Consider the following 24844-nt stretch of genomic DNA (forward strand, 5'->3'; position numbering starts at 1 on the left):
CCACCCCATGTAAATTTCTTAATGCAGTTTTTCTGAAATGGGTATTGCTTTGCATATATATTTTATGCAAACTAGTTTAATCTAAAACCAGAAAAAGCAGTTTCAGAACAAACACTTCTATAAATTCATGATTTATAGCTTTACATTTAATAAAATACATAATAGATTAGCTTTAATGTCAAACAGAGAAAAGCATTTCCAATTAGCAAAGATCTTGAACACTGTTTTGTACTTTAAATGTGCATAAAGGAGAAACATAGGGAATTATGAGAGTAGCTAAGATGAAACGTTCTTCTTTTCCTCACTCTGGCCAAAACTTTTTCCCCAGGCAGTCATCTGAGTTGTTACACTTTGCACAGCCTTTTCACCTGCATCTTGAGCATTTTTGCAGACATCATCCAGGGCTTCAAAACAAAAAGAGAAGTTCATTGGTAGTGGAGACAGTTGCTGATCTTCATGTGTTTTGTCTTAGCATTCCATGTTTTATAGCAGGGGTGCCCAAACCCCAGCCCTGGGGCCACTTGTGGCCCTTGAGGCCTCTCAATGCGGCCCTCAGGGAGCCCCCAGTCTCCAATGAGCCTCTGGCCCTCTGGAGATTTGTTGGAGCCCGCACTGGCCCAATGCAACTGCTGTCAGCCTGAGGGCAACTGTTTGACTTCTTGCATGAGCTGTGGGATGAGGGCTTCCTCCACTGCTTACTGTTTCACCTCTGTGATGCAGTAGCAGCAGCAAAGGAAAGGCCAGCCTTGCTTTGTGCAAGGCATTTTATAGGCCTTCAGCTATTTCAAGACCTTCATTCACTCATATAAGTTCATCTTGAATATATTTGTTTATGTAAACTTGTGTAAATTTATTCAAATTTTAAATGTAAATTAATTCTTCCCCCCCCCGGCCCCCAGACACAGTGTCAGAGAGATGATATGGCCCTCCTGCCAAAAACTTTGGACACCCCTGTTTTATAGACTACTATCAGAGCTGCCTGTCTGCATTTAGAAAACAGTCCTCCAAGTTTATAAAAATCAGGACATTTACTGAATATGGATTATGACAGCTGCCAACTTTTGTTGGCACTAGTCTTCTGGGTGAGACTAGGGCAGCAGGAGCTAAAGCTCAGGAATATCGCTAGTGCAGTTTATGGATTTTCACTTCTCACCCTCAGTTGGTTACATTAATATGTTAACCTTTTGGAACAGTGTAACTGAATTCTCCACCTATAAGTCTACTGGAGGAAAATAAATGGAAGAATGATCAGTCGTCCTTTCTATGCTAGTTTTATACTTGTTGCACATTTTGAGATTTGCCCGAATTTTTAGTACATGCCTTTTATGCTCTTACCTTTCTGACCAGCTTCTGTCACTTGGTCCACTACTTGCTGTGCAGCCTGACCTGCTGCATTGACTGCAAAAATATATATTTAAAAGCATGAATTAAATGTTATCAAACCCCAAATGGTTTATAGCAGTTGTCTCAAACAAGGTGTAATCTATGCTAAACTAAGATTCTGCACCCAAGCCATCCAAATTCTGTACCAACTAAACTGGGATTCTTCATAAATAAATGCAGGTTGAGCTAGTTTGTATCATGTCCCATTTTTACATCATAAGGACATCTGTTTTGCTCTGCAAGATGCAGGGCACTGAAGCCCTACTGGAACCATGATTGTTGTTCAGCTCCTCTCACAGTTCAGAAGTTTCACCAGGTGTCATGTATGGCCAGACATTCAACCATGCATTTTTGCAATTATAAGGATGAGAAATTTGTTTAGGAAGTTGCCTTGTACCATGTCAGCCCTTCAGTTGGTTTTGCTCAGGATTGTCTACACTGGTTGGCACAGCTTCAGAAAGTTTGGACATCTTTAATGTCCAATGTACTTACTAACTAGGTATGAGGCACTTGTTCAAGTAAGTGCTCCTCTGTTTTTAGCATGTGAAGAGTCATTGGCCCTCCTCACCTCAACAGTGTCTTTTCTGATGCCTGTTTGCTGGTGTTCTTTTGCATCTTTTTAGATTGTGAGCCCTTTTGGGACACTGAACCATTAACTATTTGATTTTTCTGTAAACTGCTTTGAACTTTTCATTGAAAAGAGGTATATAAATACCGTTAATAATGGAAGTGTTTTCCTTCCATGAACATGCAGATCATGCATTCTACCTTGGTCATAGTCCACTTGCAAGCAAGTAACAGTTCTTGATTTTTAAATGATAGCCAAGATCCTTAAACATGAATATGTTTGCAATACCACATTCTGCATGCCTCTAGACACAGCATGCACGGAGCCCTGCTAACAATTCAACAGTGGTGTTAATAAGCATTTGTAGCAGCTGAAAGCATGTGCACAGTGAAACAAATCTAAACCGGAAATGAGTGGTCAGGGTCCTGTGATGGTATGTGGATAAAATACTTTTTATCAATCAACCTTTTAGTGCAAAGAGCAGCATCATTAGATTCAGAGTACAGTCAGCCTATATCTTACATGAGGGCTGTGTGCTAGAGTTAGCACATAAAGCTAAAATTGCTATACAGTACTTAAATTTACACTGAAAATCCCTTACATCTGAAAAGTATGTACTGTCTTTTTAAAAACTGAGGTGTGCACAGGCACTGAGACCAACTGAGGGAATAGCAGCTTCATTCACCAATCTTGGGCTCACTCTGGGGCATGTAATTAGTAGGTGGAATGGTAGGCAGAATTGCCTGCACTATTAAAATAGTTTTTCTCTTTTCTTGTTTACCAAGCACATGTAGTTGAATTTGCACAAGTGTGCATAAGATGTGGGCCAACTGTACTTCCACCCATGTTAATTGCCAACAAAAGAAGAATTGAATTCAAGTTTCTGTGGAAACGTACAGAGCACTAGACATAAATTCATTTTTACTAGTGTTATGTGCTCCTTGGAGCAAGCTTTCCTCCTAGCAGTTAAGGTTTAATGTAAAGTATATGCATGTGGCAAGTAACTACTAACACTGTAAGATCTCTGTGGAATCAGAACCAGGTCCATGTAGTCTAGCATTATGTTCCCAACAGTGGATCATCAAATGCTTCCAGAAAGCTTACAAGCAGGACATGAAGACAATTACTGTAGATACTCGTCTATAGGGCGATAAATTTGTCCCAACAGATTGCTCCTCAATCAAACCTTCGCCTTTATCTGCAGGGCCACTTGGGGTCAGTGCTGTTTCAGGCACACTGCTGAGCAGCTATGGTGCTGCTGGGGAGGGTGACGCACCACCCGTTCCCCCACCGTGTGCTGTGATAGAGATTTTAGAGGGTTAAATTATCTTCTCTAGTTTGAGAAAAATAAATTGGAGCCAAGAGAATGACTGTTGTTCCCCTCAAAAACAGGATAGGAGGGTCATTATGTCAAAGTGACCTAAGAAATAATGATTGGCAGAACATGTAGATCATAACTTTCCCAAAGGGAAAATTCCAGGATCTTGTATAACTAAAGTTGTGGGCCAGGAATATTTTGGGATGCAGGGCAGTATGACTGCCTCATTAGAGCCGGGACCATGCACCAAACCTGTCATAATAGGCCCAATAAGGAGGTGGAAATGACATACAGTGTCAGTTGGGTAACTTGTTTATCTCTATTTAATGTGGTTTTCTGGGTGTGGTTGTTTGAGAAACAGGATGGGAAACTGGGATGAACATTTGTATCCAAACTGAATCAATTGGCTTGTGTAATTCACTTACTATTGTAGAAATCAAGCCTCCAAGCCCTTTTAAAAGGTCTGTGACTGGCATTGCAGTGAAAAGAATCTGAAAATCTTTCCAACAGCGGGGAGCCTGACTGGAGCTGCTCGCCTGCTGCTCCCTCCTTCCCACCTTGAGCGGGGAGCAACTCTGCTCCTCTCGCCTGCCTGCCTGCCTCCCTCCTCCTTGCTGCTCCTGGGCATTGCAGTCCAGACAGCTCAGGTTCCCGGAGCCTGGTCTCCTTGGCTCTGACTTCCTCCTCTGCCCCTGCTCATCTTCGCAAGGACAGGAAAGGGGAGCAGGAGCCTGGAGTGCGTCCCATGCCTGTCGTCAGTGGGGCTTGCTCCCAGGAAAGTGCGCACAGGATGGCAGCCTTTGAGCCCAAGCCTGTTCATGCCTACTCAGAAGTAAGTTCCATTATTGTCACTGGGGCTTACTCCCAGGAAAAGATTGTAGCTTGAAGATGGGGAGAGAAATGGGAGGGCTGCTTCTTCATGCAGTCTACAGCTCTGCATCTGCTTCTTCTGAGCAAGAGGGAGGAGGGGAGCCCCCCACTCCTGCACTGCCTGCTTCTCTCTGCCCTTCAGCCCCTGACCCTCTCTTCCCTCCACCAGCCTTCACTCTGTTGTACTGTTTTCTCCCCCCTTCTCCCTTCCCCACTATCCCTTTTTCTCTGCCCCCTATTTACAAGCCATGCAATCAGGGAAACTGACCAGGAAACCCCCTGACAGCCTTGATCCTGCTGTAAATCAACAGGAGGAAACAGCCCTCAGACCAGGTGAGGGTGGGCTTGTTGCAGCTGCAGGATGCACCTTCCCCGAAAGTGGAAACACTCCCATCAAGTGTCTCACAAACTACAATTCAGAGCACCATTACTTAGGAATAACACCCAGGGAAAGCAATGGGCCTGCTTCTGAGTAAATAGGGTTTCAGCTATGTGCAGCTGCACTTGATCACAGCCATTTGCTGTTGCTTTTCTCTGCTGTGAATTGAATTGCACACTCCCAGTTGTGTTCTAAGTTGTATGTTATATGTAGAGCTTCTGGCTTAAGAGCAGAAGACTCTGCCTTTGCACTGTTTTGCATCAGAAGTGTCCTGAGAAATTCTGAGTGATAGATCACTTTTTTATGTTTTAGGTTTTTTTTTCCTGTGCTGGTCTTCAATCACTTCAATACATGAATTGATCACCAAAAATCAGCTATTGGTGGGGCTTTCACAGTCAACTAGCTACCTCCCTTCCTGCCTTGCTGGCCCTGCAAGGCATTCTGGAGCACTGCCATTATTCCATTCTCTTTCAAGTGCCCCAAAAGGTCCTGTTGAGTGCCCCTGGGGGTACATGAACCCCGGGTTGGGAACCACTGTTCTATTAGTATGTTGTTTACAGTGCAGTTACTCTTTGAAAGTGTTTACAAAAAGATGGTGAAGACCAGAATTTAAAAGTTTTTGAATGAAAATGAATCTTATGATCTTTTACTATATTTTTAATAAATTAGAGACTGTCAGTTCTTAGGTAACAATTACTAGTAGGTTATTTTTCAGGATTGGCCTAGGGTAAAATCAGACAAAACTATAATCAGACACCCCCCCCCCCAAGTTTATGACCCTGACTTATCCAAGGGTCATAGAAAATTCTGCGATTCTCGCCTCAAAACCTGCCCTCAACTTATCTGTGAGATCGACTTATAGGCAAGTGTCTGCGGTGCTTGTCCCCAAATGGGACGTTCCATTTAGCTGTCATAATTTGTCACCTTTGATAGACTCCTTTTGTGAATTGTCCTAATTCCCTTTTAATGATGTCTGCATCAAGGGCATTGTGGGAAGGTAAAATTGCAGCTCTGCAGAAGATTGTTGCTGTGTGCTGGGTAAACAGATAAAATCTACTCCCAAATGCTGAATGGGCACCAATGGGATTCTGAAAGTGAACCCCATCGATACCCATCCACTGCATCAAGTTTGTTTGAGAATGCATGCTAAATGAACCAAACAGTCACCTTTCAGTTTTCTTTTTCTTTCTGAATGAATGCACCCTGTTAAATAGAATGAACTGCTGGATAGGCTGGTTCTTCATATAGGCATGGGGTGGGTTTACAGTGAGTCTAGAATTTCTGAAAGGGTATGTGTTGGAATGAGAGATTTGAAAGTGGCTCTTCAGAAACTTTTGATAGGAAGTCCCAATCTGCCAGTTCAGAAGGGGCAGGGTGAACTGACTTCCTCCTCTTCCAGGGCATGTCCTCTTTTTTTAGCCTCATGTCCAGGAAAATAACTTAACTTAAATGTCCTCCTTTTCCCTGTGAGCAGGCAGCACATAGCCTTCTTGTAATTAAAAAATTACATGTAATAAATTATATGCAAAATAGTTTTAAATTTAATAGTTAGTGATATAGTGATTAAATTAACCACATGAAATCAACATATGAGTGTTTTTAGCTTTTTATGTTGTCATGTCCTACATTTTTCTTGGATGTCCTACATTTTGGAGTGCCTTGTCCTCTTTTGCGGTTATGACATCTGGTCACTCTGAGAAGGGGAAAATTGACTGAAGTTCTTTCTTTGAGTGTTTAGTTGTCATAAATTGCAGCTTTTTCTAACATAGAATTATGGGCTTTAGAAGTTGACAGTTTCCCAAACAGACTGCTAAATATGGCTTCAAAATTGACCTTTCAGTCTCTTCAACTAGATCTCAGTCCAGTTATGTATATGATATGAGCAACCATTGTGACCAGACAGTGTTAAATCCCCTTATCAAGGCTATTGTCAATGAACAGTAGTTCTCAAACTTTCCCACCCTGTGATCCTGCGGAGCTTGGCAACTGAGATATTTTGGCAGGGTGGAGAGCAGCTTTTCGCGACCCTCCAAAAATCAGTTGCAACTTGCAGGTTTGAGAAATGCTGATCTAGAAGGGCTGCACCCACAGTTCTGACTGCTGGGTTGAGCTGTGACTTTGCAAACACAACACACATGTTTGCATGTGATTTTTCATCCAGTTACACATACACAGAAGCATTCTTCCATTACAAACACTACTTTTTAGTCTCTGCCTGGTAAAGAGTTTTGTTTGAATACTAATTTACTGGCTCAAATCACTTCCATTAAAAGAATTCATCTTGGATATTTTTTATTTTTTTTTTTGCTATTAACTGGGACTAGACTAGAAGATTCCGCTTTAGTCTGTACAATTAAATAATTTAACTACTTGATTCTGTTCTGATTCATTGAATCCTGAGCTGACAGGTTGTGTTTATTGCTATGTATTGTTACATATGTCTTGTTAGATTAATATAAACTAATTGTGTTGAAATGTTCAGGTAAGACCTTAAGGAAATATTACCAATTGTTCTGGTTTTATTTTATTAGTTCTGGCTAAGTATAAATAGCAGAAGAAACTGTCCTCTTTCCTTTGCTGTTCCTTTCTCATGCTTGAAATTCCCTCCCAGAATACCTGTGTGACACAACCACTCATGTTTCCTTAAGATCCCTATCCCAAATCAACTATTTTCATGATGTTTTTGACACCACCCCTAAGTCCTCCTGCCCTACTGAAAATTAAATACATGCAATGGAACTTAACACATTCTTTCCTCAGTTTACCCACTCTTTTCTCTGTGGTCCTCCCTGTGATATAGATTGTAAGCTCCTTGGGGCAGGAAACTCTCTAAGCACCATAAATACTAATGTTGTACAGTACTTTTTAGAATTGGTTTTGGTGAGTTCTCCACTTCATAAAAAATATAACCTTTGAACTGTATTTTGATAGTCACTCAACCATGTTACAAAAATTTACAGTGTATCCCCCTCATTGCCCCATTGTCTGTACCGTGTTTCCCCAAAAATAAGACACTGTCTTATATTTTTTTTGGCTCAAAAAAACACACTAGGTCTTATTTTCAGGGTAGGTCTTATTTTTTTCAGAAGTCAGTCCCTTTATAGTTAATGGGACTTACTCCCTGGAAGGTGTGGAGAGGGTGTCCCCTCAGCGCCCAGGAGGATGCCTGCCTACTCAGAAGTCAGTCCCTTTATAGTTAATGGGACTTACTCCCAGGAACATGTGGAGAGCCTCAAAGCCCAGTAGGCAGGGTTGCCTCACTTGCTGCAAACAGAAAGGCCAGGACCAAAGTTCCCTTCACATGATTTCCATTAGGCTTTTTTTTTTTACCCAACCCCAAGGGATCATAATAGGAGAGGAGGCAAAAGACTGACATATATGGTAAAAATTTTAAAAAATAGGTCCCAAGGAGGGTTGGCAGTTGACCAGAAAAAGGATCTAGCTTGCTCTTGTGCCTTTAACTGCTGCTTCAGAAACACCAAAATCAGCAGGTAAATCTTTTCACAGCATGAAGAGCTACATTAGCAGTTGCTAACAGTGTCTGAATATCAGGCTGCTCTTAAGGGAGCAGCTACAGGGACTGGTGCAAGAGACAACAGTTCCAAGTTCTATGTATGAAACTTGAAGATAGACTATTAAGGTTAAGAGATTAGAAAAAAAACAGATCTCAAAGGTCACTTACCTGTGTCCTGGGCAGTGCTCCCTACCAGTTTAGTGGCTTCCTCTGCAAGATTCAGTTTAAACATGTTTACTTTTATGGGAAGGAATTCCTTCCCTCTCTAAAATATATAGACAGTTTCTGAAACAGAGCCCAGTTTGGTTCAGCACTCCCAAATACGTCTGTTTTTATAAACTGGGGAAAAAACTCCTCCCAACTGGGACCCAGAAAGATCCACACAGCCCTTCCCAGTAATGAACTCCGGACTTCAAAGCAGTCCAGGGATGTTTGGAATTACTGTTTTCCCCTCCCAAGTGGGAGGGTGTGGTCTGGTTTTGTGCTTTTACATCCACAATCGTTTTCCATGGCTGCAAAATGAGAGTATTCTTTCTTGTGGAGCGGCTGGCAAACCAGCATCGGTTCCATGGTTGTTTCATGTCAGAAGAGCCAGAGGCTGTGAGATCATAATGGAAGAGTATTGTGTTTCAATCTATGGAACAGGAAAAAAAACTGCTCAAAAATATAACTGTGATGTTACCAATTCCTCTGTTTGGCAGTATTTAAGCTTTAAATCAGGCTCACCAAACTCATGAACCACCAACCTGCACACAGAGTTTGATCACCCTTGTACGTTTTGCTGTCATTTGGGGGAGTGCAGAAGTGTTGGGGGGGGGGATGTACTGGCAAATATCTGACAGGTTACCCTTTCCAGCCATTCCTAGTTTCTGAGTAGACTGGCCTAGAATGGAGTTAAACCAACAGTTGATGGTTTTAGTGTGTTTATCTTAATCCATTGCAATTGATGGGTTGCACCCCAGTACATTGCTGGTGAATCATGCTCAGCCTGGTAGATCACAAGCTGGGTTCACATTCCTGAAATACATTTTCCTACTGTGTGGTTCTGAAATGGCTAAGACTGGCACAAAGCATCATTGTATCCATGAATTCTGCATTGGCAAACTCAAATGGAAGTTACACAAACAATTCATGTGATGCTTTCATGTGCTGACCCTCCTGTAGTTCTGCTGGCAAAAAGCACTATTTGTGTGATGCTTGATCTGACAGTTAATAGATATTAGAAGATGGTGCTGAATTTTTTTTAACACTATGATAAAGGGGGGGGAGGTTCTGCACCAATAACCCAATAATAAAGGAGGGGGTTACTTACCAATAAAGGAGAAGGGAAAAAGGTAGGGAGAGGGTTGCTTTTTTCTGAATATTCTCAGTCTCAGAATTCCTAAACCAAAAAAGCCCAATCTGCAGCTGAATAGGACCTAATGGTCACAACCCAAGTGAAAATCATGTACTTAAGCACTTCTAATTCTGGATTGTGTCCAATATTCATCATTAAGCTGGCAAGATCAAACAAGTACTAGGATATAGTACTGTATGCATTTCCTACTGAAGATGCACAGATGCAAGCAGTCTCATAGTTGAGAACAGAATAGAAAGCCCTTCACAGCAGATGACTCTCTTCTTTCCCCTGCCACCAGTTCCCAGTTTGAGAGTAGAATGGTCTGGGATGCCAATCAACTGATGTGTGCTTTTGGCACAGAAACTGCTTTAATCTGCTGCTCTTCAACTGGTGGCTCATGTAAGCCAATCAAAGGTATTGATTGCTCAGTAATGGCATTGCTTTTTTGTTTCAGGTTTTTTTTAAGAGAGAGAGAGTATTGAAATGAAGAAAAGTGGGCATTCAATAAAAGAGTAAAAGAAGGTGTGTGTCTACCCACATCAAAATATGGACCCTGGGTCTAAATGTTTTCATATCTTAATGACTTATTTGTTCCTGGAATCTGTGAGATTTGGTGGAGGGGGCAATGCTATAAATGTTATGTCCCCCTATAACAATACCTGTAGAAAGGTAAGCATAGATTTTGTTCTCTGAATGCATTGTTCTCGATTACACAGGCCAACGCACATTTTGCTTCCTTAGACGTTACACCAATTCCTGGTTATATTTGGGGTGCAAATTCCAAAAATGGTATCCGTTTTGCCCTATCACATCTAGTTTTGGAGATATCGTACAGCCTCTTTAGTGAATGGTTCAAGCAGCTTCCTCATGAGGAAGCCTACACCATGGCTTCCTCATGAGGAAGCTGCTTGAACCATTCACTAATGAGGCTATACTATGTCTCCAAAACTAGATGTGATAGGGCAAAACGGATGCCATTTTTGGAATCGGCACCCCAAATTCATATCAAACCACCATAGAGTTTGGGGGAAAATTTTCTGATCCTCAATTTTGTAGGCCTGTGTTATCAGTGGATCTCATTTTTCGCTTAGGTGAGTGGCTGAAATACTCTTATTAAAATATGCTAGGCATGTGTATCAGCTAGATAGATAGCATTGCATACTTCCCTGAGCCACAGATTGTGCTTGCAAAAGTCATGTTATGTTTCTGGACAGAATGGTCTCTCCATTTGCTTGAATTTTAAGGTGGAATTTTGCCAGTTGCCAGTAACAGCTCTGTAGGCTTTTTAAGGCCATATGGTGTGGTACATATTTAATCAATAAACCCTTCTTCTCTCACCTTTCTCAGGTCTGATAGGAAAAGGTACTTGTGAGTTATCTTTGAGGATAAAATTCTATAAAACTGGGGTAACTACCAGTACTGAAAAGCTGAAATTCTTGGTTCCCCCTCCCTCCGTCAACACCAGTTTTGTTGGACTGAAGGTCACCCATACAATAACTGCTCAGCCTAGTTGTGATTGTGTATACGGGATAGTGCTCTGAATTATTCTCATTGTAGTGCATAGTTTGATGATCTTGTGAAATTCTCATTAACGCATTTTTAATATATGCCTTATCTGTTGGGTGTTTTGATTCCCTCAAATGCACTTTTTTTTATTTGGGAGGTCCAAAATAAGAGTTTCTGTTTCTCCAAAACAGGATGTCCATACAGGTCAGTGGTCAAAGCAAAATTTAAGGATGTACTTCATGTTTTCCTGAAAGAAAATATGCCAGAATCTATGGTAGTTCAATCAGGTTTTATTCAGAACTTAAGCTCTCGCTAAACAAGCAAGACCAGCTCCAGCAGCAATGAAAGATTCTGGTAGGCCTTCCTCTAGAAATTGGTCACTGCCCAAGTTTTATCTGTAAACCCATACTGTAAACATTTTTCTGACTTTTTTGGATCACTTTCAAGCCAGCCATTTCAGCAGCAACAAGCCCAGAAGACCGCTTTATACTACAAACATGTTTTCTACCCAACTAATTGTCTTGGCTTCCTTCAGAGAAACATGGGATGTGTAGTTTATGTGAGAGTATTGCAAATTCTCTAGTACAGGAGTGCCAAACATAAGGCCCACAGACTGGATATAGCCCCTCTCTTTATATGACCCCATAGGCTGCCTGGGCACTCCTGCAGGTGGCAAAGCGCAGCAGAGGAACACGGTGCACTGAACTCCCCGCTTCTACCTCTGCCTTGGAGGAGAGGGGGGAGACAGGACGCAGGCCATTCAGCTGCTGGGCAGTTGCCCCTCCCCCGCCTCAGGGGAAAAGGGGAGCACTCCCTCGCCCAGCCAGCCGGGACCTGCCTTGCCGGGCAGGGCACCTGGCTATGACATCAGGGGCCCACAACTGGACCTCCCGACGTCATCTGCCGAGCTATAGGAACCAGGTGGGCAGGGCCAGCCCAACCCCCAAAGGCAGAGACCATAGCAGAGGCAGCAGCCTTCCCGGCCCTCTCAGGAACAACCCTGGCAGCTCCAGGTGAGAGGAGGTGGGAGGGAAACAGAGAGAGGAAGGGGAGGAGTTGTGGCAATCCCAGGGGAGGGCAGTCCCAGAGACAGGCCCTTTTTGTACCATCCCTGTGAGGAAAGGGGAGGGGCCAAAGGGGAGGGGTCTGCCCTACATAAACCTGGCGGCCAGGGAAGACAAGGCAGTTGGGAGTTAGAAGAGCAGGCAGGAGGATCTGCTGCTAGCAGCCCCTGCTCCTGTTTGGCAAATGCTGCCAACCCAAAGAGGAGGAACTGGGTGACACCCCCCCCCCATTCTTCTGATGAACTGTTCTGAGGCCTCCACAAGGGGGTCCCCCTCGGAGAGGCTGGGCGGGCCCTCCCGTCTCCCCACAGGGAGGTCTCACAGTTGCCTCATAATGAAATATGCCAGATTCTGTGGTCCTCATATATCCATTAGGGCTTCATTTCCCTGTGAACTTTGGAGGGGAATTTGTTGCATCTCTGATAGCAATGGAAGCTTCTTCCAAGTTTGTGTGTTTTAACCAACAGTATGCAATTGCTCTAAAACCACCTGGAGTGATCATGACTGCTCTGTTCACAGGCAGTTGCCTTGCTCCATGTTTACTAGTTTACGTCATGTAATTAGAGGCTACAGTGTTGAGCCTATCTGATGATAGTTCTATGATCTGAAAATAGGCAGTTGTGTGGGTATTTTCATACCTGCCTTGAGTGGGTAAAACCAACCCAGCTGTAGACCGGTGCAGTAAAACTGCCTTTAGAAGAAAAAAAACCTGCAGACAAGATAGTGAATGTTGTAAGCATCTGTCAGACTTCCAGTAAATGGATGAAGTCAATATTCATTTATTAAACTGAGCCAACATTTGCATCTTCTAGAGAAGGTGGTGGTTGGTAGCAGTAGCAGCAATTAAAAGACGATGAACAAGTAAGGACAAATGGTTATGGCAATAGAATATTAGGTATGATTGTTAGATTAGGTATAATGAGGCATGGCCTTTCTAACTATTACAACGCAGGCAGAAATCTGCCAAGTACAGCCTCACTGATTCCAGTGCTTGCTGTTGTCATGCAAGGAGCTTCAACTGCTGAAGGGTCTCCATTTAAAACAAAGCTGTCGGGCTGGCCCAGATTGATTCTGGGGGACCTGTGGAGAGGAGGTGGGTGCAGATGACCACTGCAGGACGGGAAGAGGCTGGGTTGTGACACTGTCACAAGGAAGTGGGGGCACAGGGCCCTGTAATATTCCTTGATCTGCCCCCAAATACTTGGTTCCATGTTTTGCAGTTACTTATATTTTCCAAGCACACACTATCAGTACAGACATCAGATAGCAAAAGGATGCTTCATTGTTGCTAGTATCTTGTTTGCCATTCAGTGGAGCATTTGCTTCCTCCTTCTGGCTTATCTTTTGAATCAACTGGAGCCCATAACATTGGCCAGAGTTGGTTTTATTTATCAGAGCTACAGTTGCTCAGTGCTCATTAATTGCTGTGAGTGTGTCAGTATGTACACATTTATGTGCATTTGTCTCATGTGATATGTTCATCACAATCAAAAAGAACAAGATCACACAAGCAGGGCATACATTCATCACAATGTACTCAGTCAATCATATTTAACGCATGTGTGCAGAACACACATTCCTAAGAATTGCTTCATAATGTGCAATCTATGTTCTGGAGCAGTGGTTCTCAAGCTTTTAGCACCAGGACCCACTTTTTAGAATGAGAATCTGTCAGGACCCACCGGAAGTGATGTCATTACCGGAAGTGACATCATCAGACAGAAAATTTTTGAACAATCCTGGGCTGCAATCCTACACACACTTACCCAGGAGTAAGTTCCATTTACTATCATTGTTATCATATACATAGTAGCTTGTTATAAATACAGGTCTGTAACATTTCCCCAAATGCAGTCTCATACCATGGTAGCATCAAGTCTAAGGTATTAAAAATAAAATATTAAAATGAATGGGGTCCCACCTGAAATTGGCTCACAACCCACCTAGTGGGTCCCAACCCACAGTTTGAAAAACACTATTCTAGAGGTTAGTGTGTGAACTGATCAGAATTTTATTATCTCAAGAGTGTCTGACTTACATCCTGAGATCCAGGATAACGTTATAAGCATTTTAATTTTCTTGCTTTATTGATAACTTGAATGCCTCTATCTGTTCTGATTATGAAAATTACTAGGCCATAGGAATACAACCGAATGTCATGTCAGCATCTGCAGTTTTTTTTATTGTATTGTCTAAAGCAGTGTTGTGAAACGTTTTAGCACTGGGACCCACTTTTGAGAATGACAATCTATCGGGACCTACTGGAAATGATGTCATTAACCTGGATGTGATCTCATGGACAGAAGTGACATCATCAAGCAGAACAATTTTTAACAACCTCCAAATGACAAAAATCTAAGTAAAGTAAGCATTATTTTAAAAATTTTTAAAAAAACCCTCCTAACGCTCCCCAGCAGTTGCTTCTCTGTTTAAAAAAAATTCCCCAAACACCCCAAAAGGTGCAATCTTCTCCATACTTACCCAGGAGTAAGCCCCATTGACGATCATTATTAAGAACATATGCATAGTAGCCTGTTAAAAGTTCAGATCTGTAACATTTCCCCAAATGCAGTCACATCCCATGGTAGCATCAAGTCTAATATATTTAAAATAAAATACACATTGAAACAAATGGGGACCCACCTGAAATTGGATTGCAAACCAACTAGGGGGTCCTGACCCACAGTTTGAGAAACACTGATCTAAAGAAACACTTGTGGCAACACAAACCTTTCAGAAGTGTTACTGAAAGAATCACGCATAGCTGAATCAGGCCCTCTCAGACACAAAGATACACAGTGTGTTTGTGAGAAGCACAACTGCAGCCATAGCATTGCCCTTTACTGGAATGTATAATTGAATGTTGGCCGCTGGATAATTGAATGTTGGCCCACTATCCCCTTCACCAAGTGACCTTCCATTAAAAAAAAACAGAGAGTTGATGACCATTGTGATATAGTCTCCCTCCTTCTGTTCTATCCTGCTCTTATGCACATTCACTTAGAAATAAATTTTATTGTGCTGCTAGGTCAGTATGCATAGGCTTGCAGCTTTCATCTCTCACCCCAGCATCGCCATCTTAGCTTTTCATGTTCCAGAAAGAAAACACAGCAAAGCCTAGCTTTAAAGCCTTGGCTTTTTGTGCCACACTGTGGTTGAGAAGATTCATTGCAAGAAAATGAGAAGTAGCATTAAGATGATGTGGATATGCAGCATCTGTGCTTAAATTCTGGCAGGGGGAGGTACTAATAAAGACACTTATCAGTGGTATCTAATCTTTGGCATGTTATGCAGTGGTTCTCAAACTTTTAGTACCTGGACCCACTTTTTAGAATGAGAATCTGCCAGGACCCACTGGAAGTGATGTCATGGCCAGAAGTAACATCATTAAGCAGGAAAATTTTGAACAATCCGAGGCTGCAATCCTACCCACACTTACTCAGGAGTAAGTCCCATTGACTATCATTGTTAAAAGCATATACATAGTAGCCTGTTAAAATTACAGATCTGTAACATTTCCCCAAATGCAGTCACATACCATGGCAGCATCAAGTCTAATATATTAAAAATAAAATATTGAAATGAATGGGGACCCATCTGAAATTGGCTCGTGACCCACCTAGTGAGTCCTGATCCTCAGTTTGAGAAACAATGACTTATGGATAAAGATCACTGGGCAAGTCATTATTCGATGTTGTAGTCAGTGAGTGGTAAATGTGCCTGTGTGAACTTCCTCTCAGCTATGAAGAATAGTGTGGGAAGGGGGAGAAAAAACAACTCGTTGATTTACAATTCTACCTACATATGGTGCAGCTGGCAATTAGTGATTGTGCATAGGGCCATTTGTAGAACATTCTGCACCAAAATATTTCAAATTTGGCAATGAGACAAAATAATGATACTTTTTTTTGTGCATGATGCATTTCTGGTCTTCCCTCCTCACACCAAAGTCTTTTTATTTCTAATCAAAACTCAGCTGTGAAAAACATTCACCTCGCCATCACTCACACCATGTAACCCCTTTCTCAGATCCCAATATTGAGTCTCCATTCTGTTTTGTATCCACCACAAATTCCTTTTCTTTCACTTTTAAAGCTCCTCAGTCTTGACCTAGGGAGATCTAACCCCACTATATCCTTCTGCCCGTATTTCCCATCATATCCTTGACCTTGATTTTCATGTCTGTAACTCTGAACATCCTCACCTGCCCTAAAGCATTTTGCTGCCTTGGATAGAATTGCCCTTAATATACCTTAAGCCCAGGACCTTGTTGTGCTTCTTGCTCTTCCTTATAATCCCCACCCCAAAACTTACCTATACTGTAAGCAGGAACAGCCCAAATGGGTCCACTGCTGAACACCACCTCTGACCCATCACTGCCACCTTTACCTGTGTGTGCTAGTGACCTCTCCCCCCACCAAATGGCTTCAGATGATTGAAATTTTTCCATATTCTCTCCTTGCAGTAAACTAAATGCCAGGACAAAAGGTTCCAGTCTAGCCATGACATACTAGTTTCTAAGTATAGGAATTTTTTAATGTGCAGCAATCAGTCTCGTTAGTGCCAAACTGCAGTCTGAAATTACACAGCCCAGTCACCTATTTACCATCTCAGTGAGGGACAAATGAGGTGTGAGAGATCCATGATGGGATTTGCCAACATTTCTGGTTCCCCCCCTAAAAAGCAGCCGCCACCACCACCACCCCTCCATGGCCACACAGTTTTCCCAAGCAGAGGCATCAGTAGCTTTGGGAGAAGAGACCCAGACGAGGGCAATGGTACAGGGAACAGATTGACTTACCCTGCCTCCACCTGCCATTTTTCTTATCAAATTAGCACTGAAGTAAAGAAGCAGATGGATGATCTGAGGATGGATCAGGTTTGATTCTAACATAGCTTGACCCTCAGATCAGTCCATGGCTGAAGCAAGGGTTGAACCAGCAGCTTTTGACTCCTGCTGTTAGCATCAACAGCATCAGAGAGGGGAGGGAGAACGAACCTTCTCATGTGCTGCTGTTCTAACCAGGATTGTCCCTTGCATGGCTATTTCAAAAGATAATGGCGGTATTTTCAGCAGGAAACACACCTCTGGAGCATGTGCTTATGTCCTCATGTCATTTGGTCCTGAGGATCTCATTGCAGTGAATGACGTGATAAGAATTGGACGTAGGTTACAATTCTTTGTAGGTTACAGTGGCTTGTACAGTCATTCATTCACAACAGTACCTTTGATTCTACCCTTACTAATTGCCTACTCTGGTGAACATTGCAGGGTCAATTCAGGAACTGGTTGATGCAAGTTTCCCTTGCATCTTTGATTTTTAAATATTTCAGTCAACAAAAGCAAAGTCATGTAAATGAAAACCTCAAAGAATATTTGTGTGTTACAGGCACAATGTTCTGTCCATTGTATCTGGTTTGAGAAGAGCTAAACAATACAGTGTTGTCTGGTCATCCTGCCCATTTCTTAGTAAACTCTACTAAACTCTTGTCATCATCAGGAACCAATTCAGCTGCACAAGCATGAAATCCTTGCAGGGCAAAAAGGAAACTTTTAGACTCCATCTTTTAGCTAGCACAAGAGCACTGCTAAATAAAATAAAATAAAACCCTTGGGTTTCATAATGTGCAGAAATCACTCACAAGCAGTGCATGTTGACAATGCACACAGCACAATTGTTGTATCTCCAAAACTGGGCTCATTATTAGCAATTATTATTGTACTTTAATGATAGCGAACGCCTGTGAAGTCTGCAGTGGTTGGATTGGACTTGGATGGAGAATGAACAGTGCAGTGTTTCTTTGCCAGTCTGCACACTTTTCGCTCCGCAATGGTGTAACCACCACAGGCAGAACCATAGCCATTCCAAGGACTGTGCTAATGTTAATAGATCAGACTCTGTCTCACACCTTCTTTCAGACCAAGGAAAGATTTCATCTATATGAAAAAACACTACATACAAAAAAACCATCCCTACTTAATGGTGTATTTAAAACATTTATTTTTGTGCAGAGGTGCACACAAAAAGCATAGGGTATGATGTACATTATGGGGCATCTTTCAGAAAGGCAGGCTAAATGAAGCAGCAAGTGCTGTTAATTGTTTTGAATTACAGGCAATGTGGTTTATTCATGGTTCTGTTGTTTGGAGAATGAATGCAGTGCAGTGTAGCCTTGCCAGCTTGCACACTTGAGTTTATCAGGAAGTCAGTTCACAATTTTGTAAACGAAATTGGCCCAAGAAGGGCACTGCGTGCCACACTTTTAGAACAAGAGTAAACTTTTGAAAGAGGATGCCTGTCTTGAGTAAATCAGGACACCCAAAGTTTGTTCTCTCTCTCTCTCTCTCTCTCTCTCTGGTCAATGACTGCTATTGTCAAAGGGCCACCATAACAAAGGGGCAGAGATGAGTGGAATCCAGCAACATACCCTACCCATTAAAATGCCCTACAACTGCCAAGTTCCATTGTCACAGACAGTGCTATTCATTTACCCAGGTCATTTCATTCTGGGCTTGGCAATTCAGAGGGTCAGACTACAAAATGCAGGGCTAGACTTGACCTGAATTGTTGACCCCAGTTGAGTCTTTAGATTTGGACTTTTTGTGCAATTATGTAAAAAGTTCGAGCGCTGTTAAAAAAAATATACCCAAAAGCCCTTGGCAGAAATTACATAGCCTCTTTTGCAGGATGCACCCATGGTCCCCAGTATAGCAAAGGTAGTGTGATGTCTGTATACAAAGGATTGAGCTGGGGGTCAGAAATATTGTCCCAGGAATACATTCAAGCTGTTTTTGCTATTATTACACAATCATGCAAATAACCTTCCAATTGCAGTCATTGAAATAAACTGAAACGACATCTGTTTGCAATGCAGAATTCAGGTGTCCAAATCTTGGGCGTTTTTTTCTGTTGAAATTGCTATACAATTTTTTTTTCCTAGCAAGCACATCATGTTTTCTGCAAAGATGGTTATAATGGCAAAGCTGAAGAGGGAAATTGACAAGCATCTTAAAACTGCCATCTCTTTCTGTGCCATCACATATGTCCGTCATTTCTTAAGTCCCAGTTTTTTCTCAAGATCAGATACTGAGTTTGCTGCTTGTCCAGTTGCTTTATCAACACCTTCTTGAGCCATCTTGCATGCTTGGTCCACAACTGTAAAAGTCAAAGGAGATTATTATAAATCCACGTTTCCCAAATTATATCCCTGGCCCCCCGGTACTGGGGGCCAGAGATATAATTAAGAGGGAGCAGAGAGAAGTAAAGTTCCAGGATTTCTCTTACAGCAAGGACAGTGAAGTAATGAGCAGGAATACTCAGGTTGGTGCTGCCTTTGGAACTTTTTTTTTACTTTGAACCAGGTTTGAACCTGATCTATACAACATATGTGCTTAACTACTGAACCATGGTCTTACATACATGTCCCAAAAAATTATATACAGACATTAACAATAGAACAAGCATAGCTTGTTAAGTATAGATAATTTGGTTTTGTACAAATCTATGTGTGTGGTTCCTATAGATCACTTGTGGGCAATTTTACCTGAAGCTGCAATTCTGAGCTGAGTACAAATTACAGGGCTTGTTCTCTAGGCATGTTCTCTAGGAACCTCCCCCCCCCCCCCCATAATACCTTGTTTCTCTCATACCTTTCTGACCTTCTGCCTTAGCTTGGTTCACTGCACGCTGTGTAGCCTCTCCCAGGGCATTTGCTGTAATCAGTCAAAACAGAATTTGTTGTTAATCTGTCGTGCAAGGATACGGAGTGGGACTGAGGAGCCATAAGGAGTGGAAGCAATATGGTTGAGAAGCAAACATTAAAACAAACTGTGATCCACCAGTCACGTATTATAGCCTGATTCAACCTCCCCACCTCCAACCCCATCCCCCTTTGCAGTCCTACGCAGGCAACAAAACTGGTACATTTATTTTGTCCCTTCTAGGTCCTAATTCATGGCTGGTTGAGTGGCTTTAAGGACATGAATTAGAGTGTTTTTTTAAAAACTGAAATGCTTTCTAGGAAACTAGTGACTTTCTAAGTACATAATGGGATGGGTACAGAAGGCTATCATTTACTTCGTGTATATGCTGAGCAAGCTCCAGCAATAGCTATTTCACACCACACCCCCAATTACTGAAACAGAATAAACCAGGACAACGATTTACTCTGGTAATTATATCCACAGTAACACTGAGATACCATGTTTGACACGCTATGGAGTGACAGCTTCTGCATACATTGCTGCAGAGTTTAGTTATTTCTTGTCTCATACAATAAGATAGCAGCCATTGTTCCACAGAACTGTGCAAATAGGGACTTGATCCATTGAGCGAAGAAAGACAAAGTTGGGTAGCTAAAGGTGATGCTACTGCCCGTATCATTGCTTCATGTGTCAGAAATCATAGACATGTCAAGTTCACACCACATGCACTTCATGGTCAACCCAATTATGCTAACCCTGGGTAAAACTTGACTTGGTTTCACAATAAATTTCCTTCTATAGACCTTCAGTGTGGTGTAGTAGGTAATGTCAGTCTTGACCTGGGGAGATCTGAGTTTAAATCCTCCCTATATCTTTAAGCTCTCTGAATGATCTTGGGCCATTCATCCTCTCTATGCCTAGCTCACACATTGTTCTGAGGCGAAATGTTAAATAGCCTATGCACAGTGCTGAGGGGGTAGATACAAGGTAATAAACATTCTGTAAACAATATCCATTTTAGCACTCATGCTCTTTAATACACTATTGCTGACCATATGACACCAATGGAAAAACAGATTTAGATCCATGTTACTTAAGGGCCAGTTTGTACCAGAATCAAGTGGTAAGTTGTTCTTGGCTCTTCCTACTGGACTAAGGGGACTGTATACTTCAACATACTGTACTTTATTCATACTGAAACTGGCACACCAAGGTGAAGGATCCAGCCTCACTTTCCCTCCAGCATGCTAGTTTTCCATGTGCTGGGAACTTTTTTCATGGGGGAACAGTTCAATTTGCACCCCTTGCAGGTCCTAAGCAGCAAAGCCCAGCAGGAAAGCTTCCTCACTTGTTTCTGTTGACTGTATAAATTCTAAGAACCAAGCTCTTCATCAACGTAAGCAAGAGAAAGAATAAGAAATATGTCTTACCGGCATCCTGCACTGTTCCTTGTGTTTGTTGCGCAAGGCCTTTGCCCTTACCAAACATGGCTTCTTGCAGCACTGTTTCGTTGCAGTTCTTACAAAAATTGAAGCCAATAGTTGCCTTCCACACATTCTTCCACCTTATATTATTTTGTGCATGTACCAAAGCTCCTCCCCGATGCTCACTGGCATCTATTTTCAGTGGGAGGTCTTGGCATGATGAGCTTAGAGAATGACAACTGAAGGTGTGCATAGAAATACCTTTTCCCACACAAAGGGTGTATCTCATTTTTCTTTCTGCATCAATAGAATTAATGCTTGTTGTTTCTTATGAACAATTTCTGAATGGAAAATAACTGAGCAAACGATCTGACATGTCGATGCAAGGCAGCAGAAAACTATGAAAGTTTGTATCTGGCCTCAGTATCTGGGCAACCTGGTAGAAGTGGCATCAGAGAGTGTATTCTGATTTGTGCATCGTTCATGTGGAGTTCATGTTTAATGCACAAAACTTATACAAAAGTATTTTTCTTCCACAAGGAGGTTAAGAAATGAAGGCCCCATCTTTTCAACCTGGGCCACCACCAAGAAGAATTACTTAAGTGCTTCTGGTTTGCCTCCAAAACGCAGAATTGGCTTTTGGAGGCCATTCTGAGGCCCACAGAGGCCATAGGAGTGGATCACCAGCCAGATACATCTCAGAAGAGGTATCTCTGGCACCACCAGGAGTGTTGCGACCAACCCTAGAACACGAGGTGGGTCGTGGTGCTGATAGGATTGGGAACTGCTGCTATAAGATGCTCTAGGGGAGGGGTGTCGTGGGCCTAAATGTGGCCCCTAGAAGCAATTTATCTAACATATTTGGGCTTTCCCAGTGTGATTTGGGCTCTTTCATAGCCTGAAAACATGAACAAGATTTGCACATTTTCTCTTTTGTCATTTGGAGCTAATGAGTTTATTATTTGGAGCTAATGAGCTTGTTGTCTTGTTGTTCCTTTAAACATTCCCCTGCTGTCCCCCCTCCATCCCACCTGTCAGGCAGCAGTGCCCAACATGCTGACCCCTTCCCTTCCTTCTGCCACAGACAATGCAGCTGATAAAACAGCAGGGGGATGACAAGAAAGCACTGCCAGTAGAGACTTTGAGAAAAGTGTAGGTGATATGTCACTCCCCTGCTGTCTCCATCTCCTGCAGCCCCTCCTTCTTGCAAAACCCTCTTGTTCCTATGGGGAAAAACCGCTCCTCCTCTCTCCTCTCCCTAGGGACACTTACTCCATCCAATAGATGCAGAGAAGGCTGCTACAGGCCTCTCACTGTTTGAGTTGTTTGCAGCATCCAGCTCAAATGGATACATTTTGCAAAAACCTCAACAGGTGCTGCATCACAAGACCCAGCCAATTTTTTGGTGTGCAAACAAAAAAAAAGTTAACCCTTTCACTCCACCCCCCAGCTCATCTCTAAATAGTGTACCCTGCTAACTGCTGGTGCTTGAGTTTGTGTGTGCAAAAAATGGCTTCCCAGATAAACGCAAGAGGTTTTTTGTGCAAGAGGGAGGTGGTGCCAGAGGGAGGCGTTGGCATGCGACTCGAGTTGTCTGAGTGGAATGCGAGTCATGAGTCAGGGGGCCCTTGACGCAAGTGTTTTGCTGAAACTTCAATGTGCGACTCACGAGTCCATGAATCAGCGAAAAACACACATTTTCGTGACTCAAGACTGAGTCACCTGGCTGGAGTTCCCATCCTTGCCTTATCTATGAAACTGGTTTGACACCCTGCTCTAGGCACTTCTAGGCACTTCTAGGATGCTAAAACAATACTGGGGCGGGGGGGGGCCTTGAAAGATCTAAAAAATACAGGTAAAATAGGCGAAAGGGAAGGGAATTTTTGCTGCATAAATGATTTCACAGTATTTCACTGATTGTTTCTACAGTTTCAGTTTTCTTTCCTGCGTGGTGTCCATGATGCAGTTTTTCCTCTTGCCTTGATGAAAAAAGAAAGGCCATCTGGTTCTTGATAATGAGGTAGGAGAATTACTGGATATGCTTAATCCCAGTTAGGCATTATTCAAAACACTTGTGAGCAGAGCCATCTTTACATCTCCATTATGCAAGAGTTTCTAGAAAGTGACTCTATTTTAAAAAGCTGTGATCCCATGTGTAGGGCAAGATGCCAACATAAACAAGAGAAATGAAGTCCTGCAGTCCTTGCCTCAGTTTGAATGAAAATGTCTCTGTTGGTGAGGGCATGTGAAGCAAGGCAATTCTACTCTAAGGCTGCAGTCCTATGCAGACTTTCCTGAGAGTAAGCCCTACTGAACACAGTGAGACTTACTTCTGAGTGAACATATACAGAATTGAACTGTAAATCAATTGGACACAAGTGTCAATGGGGGGGGGGGAATCAAACCGTTATATTGATGTTTCCTAAACTGCAGATAGCTGAAGTGCACTTCTTCTCTTAATTAAATTGGGGGTCCACATCATGCTTACACCCATAATGGTGAACTATTAGAAGGTGGAACAGAGAGTAAGAGGGGTTATTGATAAGCTTGCCTGAAACAGCACGACCAGTGCAGCAATATACCCAGATTCAACAGGATGAGTCATTAGCTGCTGTGTTTCTTGGGTGACAGTGATATCCAATCACAGCTACTGCAGGAATGTGGAGGAAACTTCCTGCAGTGGAGGCAAGGCCAGTGCAGAAATCAATCAGACTGAGAGATGACAGAGCCTCCTTTGTATTTCAGACTTTGGGCTCCATAAAGCATTTAATTCTTTCCTTATTGATTTCTTGCAGGACATCAGCATCTCTTCCATGGCACACAGTTTGGGAAATCATTTTCCTTTCAATGATCTCTAACACGCCTGGTCATTTCAAATAAATAATTTTAACTCATGTACTTTGTCATTTGTGTATCAAATAACACCTGACATGCCTTTCAGGCAAGTGCCTGACAGCCCAGTCCTATGCTCTGTGCCCACAGAATGCAGGTTCCAACAGTGTATGTTGTCACAAAAGCACTGCAAGGCACATTCCGTCACCATCGAGTCAGAGCACTGGCAGGAAGGCCAGAGCCTTCCCGCATGAGCCGGCAAATGCAGGGATACCCACTGGACCAGGTAAGTCTGACACAGAGGTGGGGGGAGGAGGAGGGCAGGGAGGAGTGGAATGGGGCAGAAGAGGGCAACTGCAGGAGTAAGGGTGGACAGATCAGGCCTGGGAGGGGGTGGGATAGGCGTAATGGCACCCACTGAATCCAAACCTCCTTCCTGGGCCTGTTCTTTCTGCATGGATCAGCATGGACTTGCGCCAGTGATATCACTGGTGCATGTCCAAATTGACCCATTGTGGCTGCTAGGATTTCCCCACAGGATGCAGTGGAGCCCACACCAGTGCTGCTGCATTCCAGTGCAGGAATTTAGTGAGGATTGGGCTGTTAGATATATTCTGGATTCTAGCAGCCTTTCTCTTTTGTAACATGTTTATATGCTCATTTATGATAGGGAAAAAGTCATTGTGAGGTTTGTCAACATTTCTCTGTATGCCTCCAGTGACTGGGGCTTTGTGTCACACATTATATTTAAATACATACTGGAAAAAGATGTGGGTTTTTACAGGGTATTTTTGTTACTAATGTGCTTCAGACCCTTGTTTAATATACCACTCGAGCACATGAAATTACCTTCACAAGAAAGCATAGCTGCAGGAGAGTGATAGAGAAAAGCCACCTTGTGGTGAATTTTTTCCCCATCTTAAATGGGAATATTAGTTCACC

The 24844-nt window shown here is 42.6% G+C and overlaps 2 protein-coding genes across 2 annotated transcripts; both read right to left on the reverse strand.

The window, feature by feature from the left end:
* Positions 1 to 171: 171 nt before the first annotated feature.
* Positions 172 to 8430, reverse strand: LOC136645939 (adipogenesis regulatory factor-like). Its single transcript, XM_066622408.1, has 3 exons — positions 8201 to 8430; positions 1336 to 1398; positions 172 to 404 (listed from the first exon to the last, which is right to left on the reverse strand). The coding sequence occupies exons 1-3, from the start codon at positions 8262 to 8264 to the stop codon at positions 277 to 279; spliced, it is 255 nt and encodes an 84-aa protein (XP_066478505.1). The 5' UTR covers positions 8265 to 8430; the 3' UTR covers positions 172 to 276.
* Positions 8431 to 18991: 10561 nt separating this feature from the next.
* On the reverse strand, positions 18992 to 21134 carry LOC136643794 (adipogenesis regulatory factor-like). The gene is made up of 3 exons (XM_066619136.1): positions 21077 to 21134; positions 19593 to 19655; positions 18992 to 19098 (listed from the first exon to the last, which is right to left on the reverse strand). The coding sequence occupies exons 1-3, from the start codon at positions 21132 to 21134 to the stop codon at positions 18992 to 18994; spliced, it is 228 nt and encodes a 75-aa protein (XP_066475233.1).
* Between the last annotated feature and the right edge of the window lie 3710 nt (positions 21135 to 24844).

This window comes from Tiliqua scincoides, chromosome 3, assembly GCF_035046505.1.
Source record: "Tiliqua scincoides isolate rTilSci1 chromosome 3, rTilSci1.hap2, whole genome shotgun sequence".
NCBI classification, from domain to species: domain Eukaryota; kingdom Metazoa; phylum Chordata; class Lepidosauria; order Squamata; family Scincidae; genus Tiliqua; species Tiliqua scincoides.